At 46.7% G+C, this 15,717-nt stretch overlaps 1 protein-coding gene across 1 annotated transcript in view; it reads left to right on the top strand.

The window, feature by feature from the left end:
• Positions 1–1,702: 1,702 nt before the first annotated feature.
• Positions 1,703–15,717, top strand: part of LOC141141541 (tRNA (32-2'-O)-methyltransferase regulator THADA-like) — a 101,069-nt gene continuing 87,054 nt past the window's right edge. Inside the window, exon 1 of the mRNA XM_073629143.1 lies at positions 1,703–2,056. Coding sequence (XP_073485244.1) covers positions 1,956–2,056 — 101 coding nt within the window. The 5' untranslated portion in view covers positions 1,703–1,955. The remainder of the gene's footprint in view (positions 2,057–15,717) is intronic.

The raw sequence follows: 15,717 nt of genomic DNA, 5'->3' as shown, positions 1-15,717 counted from the left end.
ATTTACCTATCCAGGGAGCCCGCAATGTGGGCTCCCTGAAGCCGATCCATCCATCGGATCGAGTGCAGGTGCCCCCATTCTAATTAAGGGAAACAGGTAGAGGAGCCTTGCGGCTCCACTGCCCGTTTCCTACTGCGCATGCGCGAGTCGTGCGGCGCTTTGTGAATGGCCAGCTGTCTTCTGGGACACACACATGTCCCAGAAGACATGGGGGGGGGCTTGCCAAAGAAGAGGCTGTACTTCATACAAAGGTAAGTTAGAAGAATAAAAAATGTAAACTTGCCAAAAACGAGGGTGGAGAGGTGGTCTTTCATTTAAGACCACCTCTCAAAAGTGGGTGGAACTCCGCTTTAACCACTTGCCGACTGCTGCACGCTGATACAAGTCGGCGCAATGGCAGCGATGGGTAAATGGGCTTACCTGTACGTCCCCTTTAATTGGCGGGGCTAGCGGGTACGCCCACTGTGTACAGCTTGACCGTGCCCGCGGTCTCCCAACGATCGTGTCACGGAGCCGCAGAATGGGGACGTGCTTATGTAAACAAGGCATTTCCCCGTTCTGCCTTGTGACATGATAGAGATAACTGCTCCCTGTCATCAGGAGCAGTGATCACTGTCATGTGAGTGGAAGCCCACACCCCCCCCCCCCAGTTAGAATCACTCCCCTAGGACACATTTAACTCCTTGCTCGCCCCCTAGTGTTAACCCCTTCCCTGCCAGTGTCATTTACACAGTAATCAGTGCATTTTTATAGCACTGATTGCTGTATAAATGACAATGGTCCCAAAATAGCGTCAAAAGTGTCCGATGTTTCTGCCATAATGTTGCAGTCACCATAAAAAAATTGCATATCGTCGCCATTACTAATGAAAAAAAAAAGAATAATAAAATGCCATAAAACTATCCCCTATTTTGTAGATGCTATAACTTTTGCGCAAACCAATCAGTATACACTCATTGCATTTTTTTTACCAAAAATATGTAGAAGAATACATAAACTGAGGAAAAAAAATGTTTTTTTTATATATTTTGGGGGGATATTTATTATAGCAAAAAGTAAAAAATATTGCTTTTTTTTCAAAATTGTCGATCTTTTTTTGTTTATAGCGCAAAAAATAAAAACTGCAGAGGGGATCAAATACCACCAAAAGAAAGTTCTATTTGGGGGAAAAAAAGGCCATCAATTTTGTTTGCGTACGTTGCACGACCGCGCAATTGTCGGTCAAAGCAACGCAGTGCCGAATTGCAAAAAGTGCTCTGGTCAGAAAGGGGGGAAAATCTTCCGGGGCTGAAGCGATTAAAGCGGTGGTCCACCCACACCGCCAAAAAAAAAAAAAAATATTAAAAGCCAGCAGCTACAAATACTGCAGCTGCTGACTTTTAATACATGGCCACTTACCTGTCCCAGGGTCCAGCGATGTCGGCAGGCGACGCCGAGAACCCGCTCGGTTCTCAGCAGCTGCCGCCGCCATCCTAGGTGAGGGAATCAGGAAGTGAAGCGTTGCGGCTTCACTTCCCGGTTCCCTACTGCGCATGCGCGAGTCGCGCTGCACGTCCTAAGTGGTCCCTGCTATCTCCTGGGAGCTGTGTGTTTCCCAGGAGACAGCGCGGTGGGGACAGGAAGAGGCATAGACTCCCATGGGAGTCTATGCCGGAAGTGGGTGCAAATACCTGTCTTAGACAGGTATCTGCACCCCCCTCCCCCCTGAAAGGTGCCAAATGTGACACTGGAGGGGGGGAGGGTTCCGAAAAGCGGAAGTTCCATTTTTGTGTGGAACCCCGCTTTAAACACAACCGCATAAACTTTCTTTAGCCTCTATTGTTAGGGCTCTGAAAGAGGAGCAGTATTCCTCCTCACCACCAGGTGGCGCTGTGTGTGGCCGTCCTGCTCCATGTATGTGGCCAAAGGATGACGTAGGGGGTGACAGCTGATGGCAGCTTCCTTGGCACACGTGTATGGAGATAATGCGGGATGTAGAGCAGTGTACCCGATTCTACCAGGACCTGGGGCTTACTTCAGTCTCTTTGGTGGCATTGAAGCTCGAGGAGTATGCAAAGTGAGTAATGGTGCAGCTTATTGTCAGCCAGTGCCGTATAGCAGCCTGTATTCATACACATATACTGGATCTAGCTGCTGTGTGAGGTGCAAGCTTCCATAGTCAGTTATCACTAATTCTATAGAAGACAATCAGCAGGATTCACTACAAATCACTTGAACAAGTTACATTTAATCATGTAATACATTAAGGCTAGCTTCACATTTGTGTACTGTAGGAACGCATGCAAGTCGCACGTGTTTTCACAATGCATAAAAACGCATAGTACCTTTGCAGGCACGCAGCACCCCCCATGCACACAAAGTGCGTGATAAAGTGTCATGCGTTTTGGTGTCACATTTTGTAAAAAGCATCATGCACTTTTGTGTTTTGTTTTTTTTCCAAGCTGCCCTTAGGCTGGATTCACACCTATGCAAAAAGCACTCAAACTGCATAGGTGTGAATCCAGCTTAAGCATGCTGCACAAAACTGCTCTGTCTCACCTGCCTGCAAAGATCAGTGGGTAAAGGGCTGCGGGCATTGTTACCCATCAGATTTCAGCTTCCTGGGACTGAATCGGGGGAACTATTGAAGTAGAACTGAAAGCCAAACTTTTGCTTTTGGATAGAGTGGAGAGGGACTAGAACACCTGTCAGGGTTTTATGGCTGTCTGTGCACCAATTGGGTTTCTTTCACAGGGGCGACAGTACCCTGATGTTTAACCACTTGGCTACTGGGCACTTTCACCCACTTTCTGCCCAGGCTAATTTTCAGCTTTCAGCGCTCTCACACTTTCAGTGACAATTGTGTGGTCATGCATTGCTGTACCAAAGCAACATTTTTGTAATTTTTTTGGGGACAGAGCTTTCTTTTGGTGGTATTTAATCACCACTGGTTTTTTTTTTTTTTTTTGCTAAGCAGACAAAAAAAGCCTGACAATTTTGAAAAAAAAAAAAAAGTTTTCATAGTTTTTGTTATAAAACTTTGTAAATACAGTGGAACCTCGGATTATGAGCATAGTCCGTTCCAGGAGTATGCTCGTAATCCAAAGTACTCGCATATCAAAGCGAGTTTTCCCATTGAAGTCAATGGAAACTAAAATAGTTAGTTCCGCACTAACTAGGACACTTTGGCTGACCTCGGAAAGACTTCCTACCCGAGATTTGCCGAGGTCAGCCGAAGTGTCCTCGGGCCTTTCCATGCATTTCCGAACAGCGCCTATCGGCGACGTTCGGCTCTGCTTTGCTCTGGCGCCCCCCCCACCTCAGGCCAAAAGCGGTACTGCACACCGCTTTGGCCTGAATCATGCTCGTTTTGTGAGACAACACTCGCAAACCGAGTTATGATTTTGAAAAATACAGTGCTCGTATTGCGAAATGCTCGTTAACCGCGTTACTCGCAATCCGAGGTTCCACTGTAAGTAATTTTTCTCCTGACTGATGGTCACTGCTGGGCGGCACTGAGGCAGCACCGTTGGGGCTGCACTGATGGTCAGTGCCCTGATTATTAGTCTAGATCAGTGATGGTGAACCTTGGCACCCCAGATGTTTTCAAACTACATTTCCCATGATGCTCAACTACACTGCAGAGTGCATGAGCATCATGGGAAATGTAGTTCCAAAACATTGGGGGTGCCAAGGTTCGCCATCACTGGTCTAGATGCTGGTTATCGGCCCTCCTCTCCTCACGACAGCGTGTGAGGACGTCCTCCCATTCTTGGCGCGCAGTGCGGCGTGTCCCTCACACACATCGCATCAACGATCACGGTATAGAGCCTATCATGTAGACTCTATACCAGAGGTCTCAAACTGGTGGCCCTCCAGCTGTTGCAGAACTACAATTCCCATGAGGCATTGCATCGCTGACATTTACAAGCATGACTCCCATATGCAGAGGCATGATGGGACTTGTAGTTCCGCAACAGCTGGAGGCCCACCAGTTTGAGACCCCAGCTCTATACCATGTGATCAGTTGTGTCCAATCACAGCTGATCAGAGTGTGAACAGGAAATGCCGGTTATTGGCATTTGTCTCTTCATGCTGACAGGGCGCAAGGAGAGGAGAGCCTGTAAGCGGCATTTCTCAGTGGGCACATCTGCACTGATCATCAGTGTCCTGATGATCAGTGATGCCTGTTGGTGCTCATTATTGCCACCTATCTGTGCCACCCGTCAGTGCAGCCTCAACAGCGCACAGTGAAGGAGAAAAATGACTTTTATTTACAAAATTTTATAACAGAAACTAAGAAAAACTTTTTGTTTATTTTCAAAATTTTAGTTTGTTTAGCAAACAATAAAAAACCCAGTGGTGATTAAATACCACCGAAAGAAAGCTCTAGCTGTCAAAAAAAAAAATAAGATAAAAATCTTGTTTGGGTACAGTGTTGCATGACCGTGCAATTGTCATTTAACCACTTGCCGACCTGCTCACGCAGATATACTGTGGCAGGTCGGCTCTCCTGCGCAAACTGACATACCTGTATGTCAGTCCATAAAAGCAGGATAGTGGCGGCCACTATCCGGCAGACTCGATGTCCACTGGTGGCCAGCGATCACGGTGAGGAGAGGCAGAAGGGTCAGATTTTTCCGCCACGATGTCGCAGTCCCACTAAAAATCGCAGTCCCTAAATCTATCCCATAGATTGTAGAGGCGATAACTTTTGCTCAAACCAATCAATATATGCCTATTGCAATTTATTTTTACCAAAAATATGTAGACGAATATATATAGCGACCTAAACTGATGAATAAATTTGTTTGGGTACAACATCACACCACCGCACAATTGTCAGTTAAAGCGACGCAGTGCCGTATCGCAAAAAATGCTCTAGTCATTAAGGGGGCAAATCCTTCCAGGGTGAAGTTGTTGAAGTGCGACAGCGCTGAAAATTGGCCTTGGCAGGAAGAAGGTGAAAGTGGAAAGCAGTTAAAAATTTTTACAGGTTACCAATTTACAGTTACATTCGAGGTCTGGTGCTATAATTATTGCTCTCACTCTGACATTTGCAGCGATACATCACATGTATGGTGTGATCGCCCTTTACATGAGCACTGGGGAGCATTTTATTATTTGTTTAATTTTTTTTAACATTGAATATTTAATTTTTTTTTTTTTATTAACTTTATTGCTGTCACAAGGAATGAACAACATCCCTTTTGATAGCATGAGCTGTGACAGGTACTCTTTATGAAGAGATATGAGGTCTAATAATACTGTAGCCTAGGGATCCAGCGCTGTCATCACCCAGGCCAGTTTTTCACTGATCTCCGGGTCCCCGGCGTCGCCATATTTACTGTGGGAAGGTGACTGTGACTTACTGGTGCTTCACAGCCAGCCTCCCACTGTACATGCGCGCAATGCTGTTTTGTATGGTCCCGCAGTCTCCTGGGACAACTTAAGATGTGGAAACAGGTACCTGTCAGAAATAGTTAACCACTTCCAAAAACAAAACAAAAAAACGGAAAATTGTAAACTCACCTTTCCGTAATTTTCCTTTCCTGTCGCATCTTCATGGCAGCATACACTTTGGGTTGTGACTCCGCCCCCACAACCTGATAGGACCACATAGCTGTAAATTGATTAGTGGGCACCTGCCCCAGTATTCTCTGTATATATAAATCACCTCAGAAGGGTGGGCGATTGTATGCTGCCATGAAGATGCGACAGGAAAGGAAAACTACGGAAAGGTGAGTATACAATTTTCTGTTTTCCTGTCGCAGCATGGCAGCATACACTTTGGGGAGTAACTCGCCAGACTGGGTGGGAATGCAAAGTAAGTTTATTGACAAGGAATAGAAGAGTTGGCCTGTATAACGGCCTTCCCGAAATCTACTGCTGATAGGCATGCAGCATCCACTTTATAATGGAATATAAAGGTGTTTCTGGAGGACCAGGTGGCCGCTCTACAAATGGTTTCCGCTGAGACTCTACAGTAAGCTGCCCATGAAGTAGCCACTGCCCTGGTAGAATGCGCCCTTAAGCCCTCTGGAATCTGCAAGGTGCTCAAGGAGTAGGCCTTCTTGATAATTTTCACCAACCATGAGGCGATAGTACCGGCAGATGCCGCTTGGCCTTTTCTAAACCCGTCTGGGATGATTAGGAGGTTTTCAGACTTTCTGAACGGCTTGGTTACTGAGAAGTACTGCAAAATGTTGCCCTTGACATCCAGTGGATGAGGAGCGCCCAGATCTGTGACAAGGGCCGGATGATCAATCTCCTGGTTAAAGTGGAATGAAGAGGAGACCTTCGGGATAAATCAATCTGAAGGCTTCAGGGTTAGCCTGTCCGGATAGATCATCAGGTACGGCTCTTTGGCTAGCAGGGCTTGCATCTCTGAGACTCTCTTTGCTGACGTTATAGCAATTAGAAATGAGACCTTTAGTGTCAGATCCCAAAGGGAGATGTTTTCAAGTGGAAAGAATGGTTCCTTTGATAAAACTTCCAGGACAGTTGAGAGATCCCAGGCCGGAAATGAAGGCTTTCTAGGAGGCCTTAGTTTTAGACAGGCCCTTTGGAATTGAACGACAAGTGGATTAATGGCCCACTTAACTCCTGTCAAAGCAGAGATGGCTGACACTTGCACCTTTAGGGTGCTGGACCCAAGACCTTTTTCCAGGCCTGACTGGAGGAACTCGAGCACTTGTGGCATTGATGGAGAAGAAGAGTCCCAACCTTGCTCCTGAGCAAAGGAAATAAACTTTTCCCAGATCCTTCTGTAAGTGTTATTCGTGGTAGACTTTCTAGCCTGAAGTAGAGTATCCACTACCTTCTGAGAGCAACCTTGGTCTAGGAATCTAGACCTCTCAGCCTCCAGGCCGTTGGATGTAGCTTCTCCGGGCTCGGGTGGAGTAGCTGGCCCTGAGCCAGTAAGTCTGCCGATACCGGGAGGGGAAGAGGGTCCGCTGTGTTCAGCTGTAGGAGGGTAGTGAACCAAGGCCTCCGCGGCCAAAAGGGAATCACAGCCAGCACTAGAACTGCAGAATGCTTGAGCCTCAGAAGGAACTTGGCTATGAGAGGAGTTGGTGGAAAAATGTAGCCTAGGCGGAAGTTCCAGGGGTGTTGGAGACAATCCGTTCCCTCTGCTGAAGGAAAAGGGATCCTTGACAAAAATCTCCGACACTTCGTGTTCTCTGGTGTTGCTGCGAGGTCTATGTCCGGAGGGCCCCAGGTCTGGGATATGAGGGTGAATGCTTGGGAGCTCAGAGACCACTCGTTGTTGGAAATGAATGTTCTGCTGAGTGAATCCGCTAGGAGTTTCTGAACGCCTGTAATATAAGCCGCCCTCAGATCTAGAAGGTTCAGTTGGGCCCATTGCATCACCGGGCAGACCTCCTGCATCATAGAGATGCTCCTGGTACCCCCCTGCCTGTTGATGTAGGCTACAGCCACTCTGTTGTCCATCTTTATGAGAACTTGTTTCCCTCTCAGAAAGGTGCTGAATGCCAAGAGGGCCTGAAAGGCTGCCTTCATCTCTAGTACATTCGGGACAGAGTCCTGGGTTCTGAAATGCCAGCAGCCCTGAGCCGCGTAATATAGATAGTGCGCTCCCCAGCCCTCCAGGCTGGCATCCGAAGTTACCACTTCCTGATGGGGGGGGTGACTATCTGTTTGCAGCTCCTGAGGTTGCAAGGACGCGTCCACCACTGCAGAGATAGGCTGGCCTCCTCCGAGATGTAAATAAGTTGGGACATGGACAAACCGTCCCACTGGCGCAGGAAGGAGGTTTGAAGGGGTCTGGTATTGCATTGCGCCCACTGTACCATTGGAATGGTTGCCGATAGAGAACCCAGAAGACTGAGATTGATTTTTTTTTACTTTCTGGATTAATAGAGGTATTTTTTCCGGTGGCAGCTCCACTTAATTTGCTCGGGTATCCAGTTCGGCCCCTAGGAAGACCATCCTTTGGGTAGGCTGGGTGTTGCTTTTTCCCCAATTTATTATCCATCCTAAACTTTTTAGTGTGGAAACTAGGATCTCGCGATGTTGCACGAGTGATTCCCGGCTGATTGAGAGGAGGAGAATGTCGTCCAGGTAGTGGTGGACCCTTAGACCTTTTTCTCTTAAGGAGGCTATCGCTGGTAATAAGACCTTTGTGAATGTTCTGGGGGCTATCGAAATTCCGAAGGGAAGATTCTGAAACTGAAAGTGCCCGTGACACACTGAGAATAGCAGGAATCTTTGGAATGCAGCATGAATTGTAATATGCAGGTAGGCGTCCTGGAGGTCTATGGAAAACATCCAGTCTCCCAGGTTTATGGCCTGGAGGATAGACTGTAAGCTTTCCATCCTGAATGATTCCACCCGGATGGATCTGTTGAGATTCTTTAAGTCTAGAACCGGACGTAGATCCCCCGATTTCTATTTGACGAGGAATAGCGGAGAATAAAATCCCTTGCTCCTCTGTGCTGGCGGAACCTTTACTATCGCCCGTTTTTTGGAGAAGATCTTGAACATAATTCAGTAGTGACAACCTTTTTTCCCGATGGAGGAATGTGGGTTGGACAAAATTCATCCTTTGGGGGTCGATTTTTGAAGGACCACCTGTGGCCGAAACTGATGGTGGCCAGAGTCCAGGTATCCTTTATAGTCACCGCCCAGGCCAGCTTGAATCTGGAGAGTCTTTCTCCCACTACCACTGGCTGGACGGACGCACCTTCAAAAGGACTTCTGATCATTGGAAGCGGGAGTCTTGGGCTTTTGAAACTTCATAAAAGATGACTGAGGATTTTTCCAGCTCCTTCGGTACTCTTTCCAAGGTCTGTACACTTTTGCATCTCTAGACCTCTCCGGAAGGTTTCGCTTTAAAGGGAGGAGGTCTCTGCTGTTTGGGCCTTCTATCTGAGGGGATGAGTCCAGACTTGCCACCAGTCACCTTAGAAATGGCTGAGTCCAATTTTGTCCCGAAGAGGTTCTCTCCGTCAAACGGGATGCGACACCAATTGGACTTGGAGGCGGGATCCGCCGTCCAGGGCTTCAGCCATAACGCCCTTCTGGCCGTTACTGAGGCCAGCATAGACTTCGATGCAGACCTAATTGTATCGACGGAGGCCTCTGCCACAAAGTCGCCTGCCAAGCTTAGTTCTTGCAAAGCTTTAACTATTTTTTCCTGGTCTGCACCCTCCAATACGAGCTTCTCAGTGTTTGCGGACCAGCTAGAGATGGCTCTTCCCACCGCTGCGAGCGCTATCGCAGGCCGGTAGGCCCTCTTAAGGTCCGTGTCGATTTTCCTATCGAGCACGTCCCTAAATGTTACCACGTCCTCTAATGGGAGTGTAACATGCCTGGCTAGGCGCATCAAAGACGCATCCACCACAGGAAGAGACACCAGGGGGGTTACTTTAGGCTCCTTGAGCAGATACAGCTTAAGAAGTCTGTTATTCAGACTAGATTTCTTTTCGGGTCTTTGCCATTCCTCCTTAATTAGGTCATCCAGTTCGTCTATAAACGGGAAGGCCTCTGGATCCTTCTTAAGGTGAGGGAAATATTTCCTTTGTTGTTTTTGTTGAACCTCCTGGGGTTCCTCCCAGCCTATTGCCTCCTTGACCGACTTGACAAACGGCTCTATTAGAGAGAAGTCAAAGCCGGCCGATACCTCCAGACCTTCATTATCGGACAGAGAGTCTTGCTCCCTTGATGTACTGGCCCGAGCTGGAGAGGCACTGTGGGTAGAAAAATCTGCTTCCGCCGTCAAGGCCTGTGGAGCTGAAATTCCAGCGGATTCTCCAGTATCCGAGACTTTCTTTGGTGGCCTCCTCTAGGCATTTTTGACAGGCCAGTTTATCCGGGAGGGCCACCGCACCGCAAATCCAGCAGGCATTCCTGGAGGGATGGGAGTGGCGTGCGGGAGACCGGGGTCTGCGCGAAGGAGATCTTCTATGGTGGGAGCGACTGTGTCTTGAATATGATCTAGACCGGCTCCTTCTGCGACTCCCTCTGTGTCCTGAGCGGCTTCTCCTGCGGTATGAACGGCTCCGTCTGTGTCTGGAGCGACTTCTTCTATGCGAGGTCTCTCTTTGTCTTGAAGCAGACATTCCTGAGGACCTGATAGGGCTGACCAATTTAGGTAGCATTGGTAGTGCTCTCTTTTTTAATCTTCACTACTTACCATGTCTCCCCCCCCCCCCCCCTTACCTATTAGGCTGGCGGTGATCTGCTGGGGCAGCGGTCTCCATAGTGGAGTAGTGGTGAAACCTGCAGAAACAGTAAGGTTTAAGACATGCAGAAAAGATAAATGCAGGGGATAGCTAGACCAATAGAAAGAGTACCTACCTTTGCAGAACTTTTTTTAAGAAAAATAAACGTCTCAGGTCAGTCACACAGCAAAAGCAGTGCAAAACTGACACTGGGGCTTTTTAAATCTGCTGCCATTAGCGCCGAGCGCTCGCGCATGCGCAGTAGCGCTGCGAGACACTCGGCGCCACCTTGGAACCAGGCATAGGCAGAGAAACACCCTGAAACTGCTCACTGCGCATGCGTGAGAACGCAGAGGACGCTCAGCAATCACAGGGAATTATATGGGAGGACAACAGAGCCCAGAAACCAAGAAGGTAGGAGAGGTATGGGGGTGCTGATCCATGCGGTCCTGACAGGTGAGGAAAAATAAGAATACTGGGGCAGGTGCCTACTAATCAATTTATAGCTATGTGGTCCTATCAGGTTGTGGGGGCGGAGTCACAACCCAAAGTGTATGCTGCCATTGATAAGGAGATTTCTATACCTACCTCACTTATATGGAGTGATTAAACCTTTTCCTATATAAGAATTAAAAACGAACGATAACAGTGCGAAAAGATAAACATTTACATTTATTTATACAGAAAAGGAACGTTAGAGATTACCAAATTCAACGTGGAGGATAAAACCATAAAACAGAGACCAATGATACAAAATATTGCTATAATGGTCATACACATGCTAGCTAGAGATTAATAATATATTAAGGCAAAATCCTAAAGTAGAAAAGGTTACAGAAAAGAAAAGAGACAGAAGATAACAGAGATACATTGTATAGAGAAATCTTACGTAACCATCCTTCATCTAGACCGTCAGCACAAGAGAATGGGCAGTGATCTGTGCTGCAATATATACACTTGTAAACCCCCCTTCCTTCCATATGCCAAAACTGCTACATTGAGTCAATGGGGGTGGGGGGCTCTCTTACCAGCTACCATATCCTGACCAGGTTATTCCTGTTCCCTTCACACCTCCCACCTCCTTTGAAGTGACACTGTACTATCAAATGGTCAGATAGCCACTCCAGATAACATTCCACAGCAGGGCAAGATGTCTCTGTTGATTCCAAACTAGGGTTCTCAAACTATAGTCATTGAAAAGTCACTGCAAGTAACATTAATAATAAAGTCCATCACCTTCAGAGCCCAAATCTCCACCACACCATGATGCGACAGGAAAAATTTTTTATACATACCAACCATTTTGGAAAAAAAAAAATAACCTGTCTCCCTTACCTTTTGTTAAAAATAGAAAAATGCCAGGACAGTGCAAAACCTCTCTAAATGACTTAGAGTATGTAAACCCATCATTTCATATTCTTGATATGTCCCTGCTGTACCATGTTCTTGTATTGCTTCCTTTGTGTGAAACCCCTGGGGTGTTTTTTTTTTTTTTTTTAAACTGACCACACTAGGCATGAGAGCGCAGCATGGTCAATTTTCTGGCTGTGCTGGGAACTACAGCCCGCTCTCCTTGATGGATCAGACTTATGTCGACACACCTGCCCCCCCAGCCATTCATAGGGAAGATGAGTGTGCGGCTCTTTTTCCTCCCCCAGCTCCCTGAGCTCCTTATGCAGCTGAGAACAGAGGGTATAGGATCACTTATAAATGAGCAGTAAAAAAAAGTATTTATAATGTATATATGTATACACAATTTTTTTGCCTTCCATGTCCATTTTAAACTGAATGGATTGTTTTACAAGGTGAGGGTTCACATATACAGTACTTTTAATATACAGGCATTACAGAGACATCATGGAAATGAGATGTACAAAAGAGGAGAGGTGAATGGTTTAAAAGTCCCACATTAGGCCTTGTTCACATGGACATACCTAAGTGTAACCTTGCGCGAGGGCCTTGTTTTGCCTGTGCAAGATGCACAGGTGTTCCATGCATGTCAATTAGGAGGCAGCATCTGCATTGACACAGTCGTTGCTCCCAAGTGTGGGTGCATGGCCCCAAACCCACACCGTCTGCTTTCGGGGACAAACACCCGCACAGATGTCAAATTAAGGGGCCGGGACTATGTCCATGCAGACGCTGCACCCCGTTGACATGAATAGGACTGCCTGCATGTGGATGCACAGAACACCGGTGCATCCCGTGTGGGCAAGCATTGCCCTCTCAAGGGTGTACACCCATGTGAACAATGCCTTTAAAATATATTAAATTAATGAAATATGCTGCTGGTAACCCTTAATTGATTAAAAGGGTATTGAATCCAAAACCACAGATGTGATATAAATATATTGCAGTTTACCAGTCATTAGATGTGGTGGCGGAATTAGTTTTTCTTTTAAGACTTTTTTTCCCCCTCGGTTTTCACCTGGTGATCTGACCAGTAACACACATCCTACATTAGAGTGGCCCCACTCTGGATGGAGGAGCACCAGAGACACCTTTGGACAGCAGCATTGTCAGTCTGGGATGAGGGGAGTATTAGATGCAGTAGCAGATTTAGAACAAATTGAAGCCACACACCAGCTAACACTTTGTAAGCAATTAGAGCACTTTTTTTTCCTTTTCGGAAAAATGTTTCACACAAATGAACAAAAGCTGATCATTGTAAGCAGACCTGTCGGTGTTAAATGCTTTGCCTCAACCCCCTAACTGCTACAGCTTCAGCACAGCTTGTTCTTTTGAAAAACAAAAGACTTACTGGCAGGATGACCAAGTGAAGAAAGAAAGCCTAATAAAGAAAATGAATGCTGCCATTGCATCCAGGAATTGATAAGCTGCAATATAAGATACAGTATCTCACAAAAGTGAGTACACCCCTCACATTTTTGTAAATATTGTATTATATCTTTTCATGTGACAACACTGAATAAATTACACTTTACTACAATGTAAAGTAGTGAGTGTACAGCTTGTATAACAGTGTAAATTTGCTGTCCCCTCAAAAGAACTCAACACACAGCCATTGATGTCTAAACCGCTGGCAACAAAAGTGAGTACACCCCTAAGTGAAAATGTCCAAATTGGGGCTAAAGTGTCAATATTTTGTGTGGCCACTATTATTTTCCAGCACTGCCTTAAAGGGGTTGTAAAGGTAAAAATTTTTTCACCTTAATGCATTATATGCATTAAGGTGAAAAAACTTTTGACAATACCGCCGCCCCCAGCCCCCCGTTTTACTTACCTGACACCTCGAATCTTCGCTGCTCGTTCCCGTCATCTCTATTGCAGCTCAGCCTGGTCGCTGATTGGCTGCAGTAGATGGATTGAAAGCAGCGCAGCCATTGGCTCGCGCTGCTGTCAATCACATCCGATGACGCGGCTCGCCGGGGGGCGGGGCCGAGTGATACAGCGAGGGAGCTCGCATTAAGGTGGTTATTTCTTGCGGGGAGGAGCTGAAACAGCCACCGAGGGACCCCAGAAGAGCAGGTTCGGGGCCACTCTGTGCAGAACGAGCTGCACAGTGAAGGTAAGGCCCCTTTCACACGAGGCGGGCTCCGTTTCTACGGAGCCTGCCTCGGTCCGCCGGCTCAGTGGGAGATCAGTCCGTTGATCTCCGCTGAGCCGGCGGATGACAGGTCCCTCTCTGCTCACTGAGCGGGGAGGGGCTTGTCAGGCGCCGCTGCCGCCTATGGAGGGATCGGACGAAAACGGACAGCGTGTCCGTTTTCGTCAGATCTCACCCGATCCGATCCGCCAGCGACGGATCTGGACGTAGAGCCATACGTCTGCTTTTAGCGGATCGGACGTCAGCGGACATGTCTCCGCTGACATCCGACGCTCCATAGGCTAACATGGATCGCCCGTTCAGGTCCGCCGTCAAAACTGACAGGCGGACCTGAACGGTCCGATCGTGTGAAAGGGGCCTAAGTATGACATGTTAGTTATTTTTTTAAAAAAATAAAATTACCTTTACAACCCCTTTAACTCTCTTGGACATGGAGTTCACCAGAGCTCCTCCACCTTTCGTTTGAAGATGCCCCACAGATGCTCAATAGGGTTTAGGTCTGGAGACATGCTTGGCCAATCCATCATCTTTACCCTCAGCTTTTTTAGCAAGGCAGTGGTCGTCTTGGAGGTGTGTTTGGGGTTGTTATGTTGGAATACTGCCCTGCAGCCCAGTCTCCGAAGGCAGGAGCTCATGCTCGTCTTCAGTATGTCACAGTACATGTTGGCTTTCATGGTTCCCTCAATGAACTGTAGCTCCCCAGTACCGGCAGCACTCATGCAGCCCCAGACCACGACACTCCCACCACCATACTTGACTGTAGGCAAGACACACTTGTCTTTGTACTCCTCACCTGGTTGTCACCACACACCTGACACCATCTTAACCAAATAAGTTTATCTTGATCTCATCAGACCACAGGACATGGTTCCAGTAATCCATGATCTTAATCTGCTCTTCAGCAAGCTGTTTGCTGGCTTTCTTGTGCATCATCTTTTAAAGAGGCTTCCTTCTGAGACGACGGTCATGCAGACCAATTTGATGCAGCGTGCGGCGTATGGTCTGAGCACTGACAGGCTGATACCCCCCACCCCTTCAACCTCCGCAGAAATGCTGGCAGCATTCATACGTCTATTTCCCAAAGACAACCTCTGGATATGACGCTGAGCACATGCACTCAACTTTTTTGGTCGATTATGGCGAGGCCTGTTCTGAGTGGAACCTGTCCTGTTAAACCACTGTATGGTGTTGACCACTGTGCTGCAGCTCAGTTTCAGGGTCTTGGCAATCTTCTTATAGCCTAAGCCATCTTTATATAGAGCAACAATTCTTTTTTTCAGAGAGTTCTTTGCCAAGAGTTGCCATGTTTGAACTTCCAGTGACCAGTATGAGAGAGTGAGAGCGACAACACCAAATTTAACAAGTCTGTTCCCCATTCACACCTGAGACCTTCTAACACTAACGAGTCACATGATATCGGGAAGGGAAAATGTTTAATTTGGGTCCAATTTGGACATTTTCACTTAGTTGTGTACTTACTTTTGTTGCCAGCGGTTTAGACCTTTTTTTTTATTATTATATAATCTTTATTTCTTCATACTATACAAAGTACAAAATACCATTTTAAAATACATTATATGTCATATACATGGCGACCAGTAATAAAAAACAGTTTTCATCAAATTTTTGCCCCTAATCCTTTTTTTTTTTTCTCACCACAGTTGATTTTCTACTTTATCCCTCCCATTCTCACGTTTAGTTATTTGCTACACACTCGCTTATTAACGCGATTACTTTGATACACGCCTTACATAGGATATCCCAGCTTCTCTAACCAAGGTTTCCACATTTTTTCGAACTCTCTAATATTTCTTCTCCTTGCATATACTACTTTTTCCTTCCACACCGTTTCAGTTACAGTTCTAGCCCAATCTCTCTCCGAGGGGGGTTTCCCTGCCTGCCATCTCTGTGCTATTCATTTTCTTGCTTGAAAAAGACATCTCAACACTACTTTTAGTTTTAACATTTACTCCGCCTATATCC

The sequence above is a fragment of the Aquarana catesbeiana genome, linkage group LG01 (genome assembly GCF_042186555.1).
Source record: "Aquarana catesbeiana isolate 2022-GZ linkage group LG01, ASM4218655v1, whole genome shotgun sequence".
Taxonomy (NCBI): domain Eukaryota; kingdom Metazoa; phylum Chordata; class Amphibia; order Anura; family Ranidae; genus Aquarana; species Aquarana catesbeiana.
The sequence above is the reverse complement of the archived record's forward strand: the minus strand, read 5'-3'. Positions and strand labels throughout refer to the sequence as shown.